Here is a 3,177-nt window from a genome sequence, read left to right on the forward strand (position 1 = left end):
CGTTCTTTAATCCAAATATTTGTTGGGAAAAGTAATCACAGCTAGTTTCATGAGATTATGTTTTCTGGTGTTACTGAATCATAGACTCTGTCCGTAGCCTTCTTTGCCTGAATAAGAAACATAATTCAGAAAAATATATGCAGGCAAACCAGCATCATAAAATGAAAAGACAAAATTTCACCTCTTGCTCCCAATCAGTACGTAAGGTGATGATTAGTAAAGATAATACTTGAACAACAAGTGCACATATGATCCCCAGCCAGAGCCCCTACACAAGTGTTTTTACCAGGTATAATTAAATCAAATGATAGCAATTTTTGTGAATATGATAATACTAATACTCTACTAGGACCATGTTGCTATGACACAAAGGAAAGACTTGTTTTACCTTGCCTCCAATATGCAATACAAAAGCTAATACGATAGCTGATGGAATTCCAACTAGATAATAAGAGCCTAGATTGATATAGGCACCAATTTTCTGCCAACCACATCCTCTAGCTGTGCCTGCATATGCATTATACTTAACAAATTGAGCATTACTACTAACTAGCTAAAGTGTAACACAAACAAAATCAGGACGGAACTGAACCTTATTCTACATGCTTGGCAAACCAAATTTTACAATATAATTTTTTGAGCATCCAGCACTATTACCGATCTTCAGAGGTAATGAAAGAAATGGGGAAGAAGAAAAACCTGAAAGTACACCTTGGAGTGCATCCATGAAGCTGGATGCTGCAAGAATTGGTGACATGATTGCTACATATTCGACCACTTCTAATTCATTACTATAGGCATAGCCCCAAATATTTCGTATTAGTATCATAACTGTTCCAACTAAGGTGCCCGCAATAATGGCCATTACTAAGACAATACACACTGCTAAACGTGCAGTCCAAGGATGACCAGCTCCAAGTTCATTTGATACACGAATGCTGCAAAGACTCACACAAGCATTACTTGAACTATATTCTATAACTATACTAAATCAAAGGAAAATTAGCATTTTTGACAGATGTGTACGTAATTACTTAAGTTAAATGGTGAGGTTGCCATAGAATTCCAAAACTTGATAAGCACTACTTACCTTACAGCTCCACCCAAACCAAATGCGATCATCCAAAGAGTTGATTCTGTATTCAAGCTGAGAAGACCAACATTAATTAGATTGGTGAAAATAACAAAAAAAGTCAAGTGTGTGTAGGACCTCCTAAGTTATATAAGAATTGTGAAAAGAATGTCAATTGTGAAACTGACCAGATAGAAAGTACTGATGTTTCCAACTTCGGATTTGGTAGAAGACCGGATAGGAGAACCATCAATTCAAATGACCACATTTCCAAGCTGTTCAGCAAAGTGGGAGGTAGACAAAAATGGAAAACATTAGGATCTCAAACAGCTTTGAAAGTGAAATGTTAAGAAAAGCAACAAAAGAGTAAATCATGATATGTTATTAAAGAAGGGAATTACCAAACCATAACAGCTGAAGGAATTGCAAGCCTCATAAAAGAGGGAATGTTAAGCAGAGCCTCTTTAGAAAACCCTGTCCAAGTTTTGGCACACGAAGGAGAAAACATGACATAGAGTGTCAGTATCAAAACATTAACCCAATAAGACATAGAACATGCTATGGCAGCTCCTTTGTTCCCTAGTCCAGATTTGAATACCATAATCCAACATATAAGAAGATGTAGTAAAGTAGTAACCGCAGAGCTGAACATCATTGGAAATACAATATTTTGTGTTTGTAGGAATCTGTTTATGCACTGAAGAAGACCGTAGGCAAAAAGGCAAGGAACCAATAACTGAGCATATGTTCCTGCTTCTGCAGATATTTCAGGATCCTGGCCAAGGAAAAGCAGAATGGATCCTGTGTTTGCCCAAATTATTGCTAGCGGTATACTGACAATCATAAGAACGAGCATGGCCCTCTGCATGTGTATGCCTAACATATGATGCTGCTTTGCTCCATATGACTGGCCACATAAGGTATCCAACGCACTTGCCATTCCCAGCTGTCCTAATCAAAAACCAAGAATATCTCAAATCACACTAGACTAGACCATAATATTGCTAGCTTAATGCATCCATATCAACTAGTGCCTCTAAAATAAGTCAGCAACTTAAACCATTTACTTTAAAATTAACAATGATCAACAATTTTTATTTTGAACTAGTTATATTGACTTCCTATGATATATTATGGCATGAAAATCGAAAACTAGAAAAGGTCCTCACTTAGTAGCATATTAAACTCAACCAATAGAACCATGATATTGATAGCTTCAGTGCTAAATAAATAAAAAACAGTATGCTTTCCAGTTTCCACAATCACCAATAACCAAATTGGTTAAAAGGGTGTTTAAAGATATGAAGATAAAAGTAAAAGGGAAGTTAAGGAAAACACAACTCACCAACAAGCTAATACCAGTGACAGAACAAAAAGAAGTAGCCATTGTAGCACCAGAGAGAGCCAACTCCCCAAGGTGCCCCACAAACATTACAGATATAATCTGTATGGAATAATTTAGCAGACCAACAGACATCAAAGGCCCTGCAAGCCATAACTGCTTCTTCACTTCTTCAAAAACTTCTCTTATTTCTATTACCCTTTTCTTGTTTTGCTCTATATGATTATCACCTGAGATTTGAATCAAGGGAGACCGTAGAGATGCGTTTTGATCTTCTCTCTCCATGTTTACACTTATCAGTTTTTCACACACTGAGTGAGATATCACTTTAAATAATAATACACTTCTGAAACTAGGAACCTGAGATCATCAACTAGACAACTCATGCCATTTATTATTTATATATTTTTCACTTCCCTCCAAAATTTTCTTTTCTTTAGTAAAAGGCGAAAGAATAGTTCGCTCTGTGCCTACCAAACAGCTCCAAAAGTTTATTTTCTAATGCATTGCACGTTGGAAAGATTATTACGTGATGCTAACTTTTATTGACTATGATGAGCCTTTTTATCAACTTTCATTGACTATCAACGTTACAAAAACGATACATTTGTAAGGAATTACTTTAATCCAAAATCTTTTGGAGAGAAAGGGAAGAAAAGGGATCCAAGGGAAAGGAAGAGGAAGGAAGGGAAGAGATTGAAGGGTATTCCCTTTAGGAGTTAAAAAGATGATAAGGGAGAAAAATAGATGGTTGATGACATAT

The 3,177-nt window shown here is 36.2% G+C and overlaps 1 protein-coding gene across 1 annotated transcript; it reads right to left on the bottom strand.

Moving 5' to 3' along the window:
* Positions 1 to 2,699, bottom strand: LOC133316811 (protein DETOXIFICATION 16-like). Its single transcript, XM_061518594.1, has 8 exons — positions 2,418 to 2,699; positions 1,474 to 2,018; positions 1,261 to 1,347; positions 1,091 to 1,147; positions 700 to 938; positions 389 to 507; positions 182 to 268; positions 1 to 107 (listed from the first exon to the last, which is right to left on the bottom strand). Exons 1-8 carry the CDS (start codon positions 2,697 to 2,699, stop codon positions 48 to 50), a joined length of 1,476 nt encoding a protein of 491 aa, XP_061374578.1. The 3' UTR covers positions 1 to 47.
* Between the last annotated feature and the right edge of the window lie 478 nt (positions 2,700 to 3,177).

The sequence above is a fragment of the Gastrolobium bilobum genome, unplaced genomic scaffold (assembly GCF_033153095.1).
Source record: "Gastrolobium bilobum isolate Gb01-03AN ecotype WA unplaced genomic scaffold, APGP_CSIRO_Gbil_v1 utg993, whole genome shotgun sequence".
NCBI classification, from domain to species: domain Eukaryota; kingdom Viridiplantae; phylum Streptophyta; class Magnoliopsida; order Fabales; family Fabaceae; genus Gastrolobium; species Gastrolobium bilobum.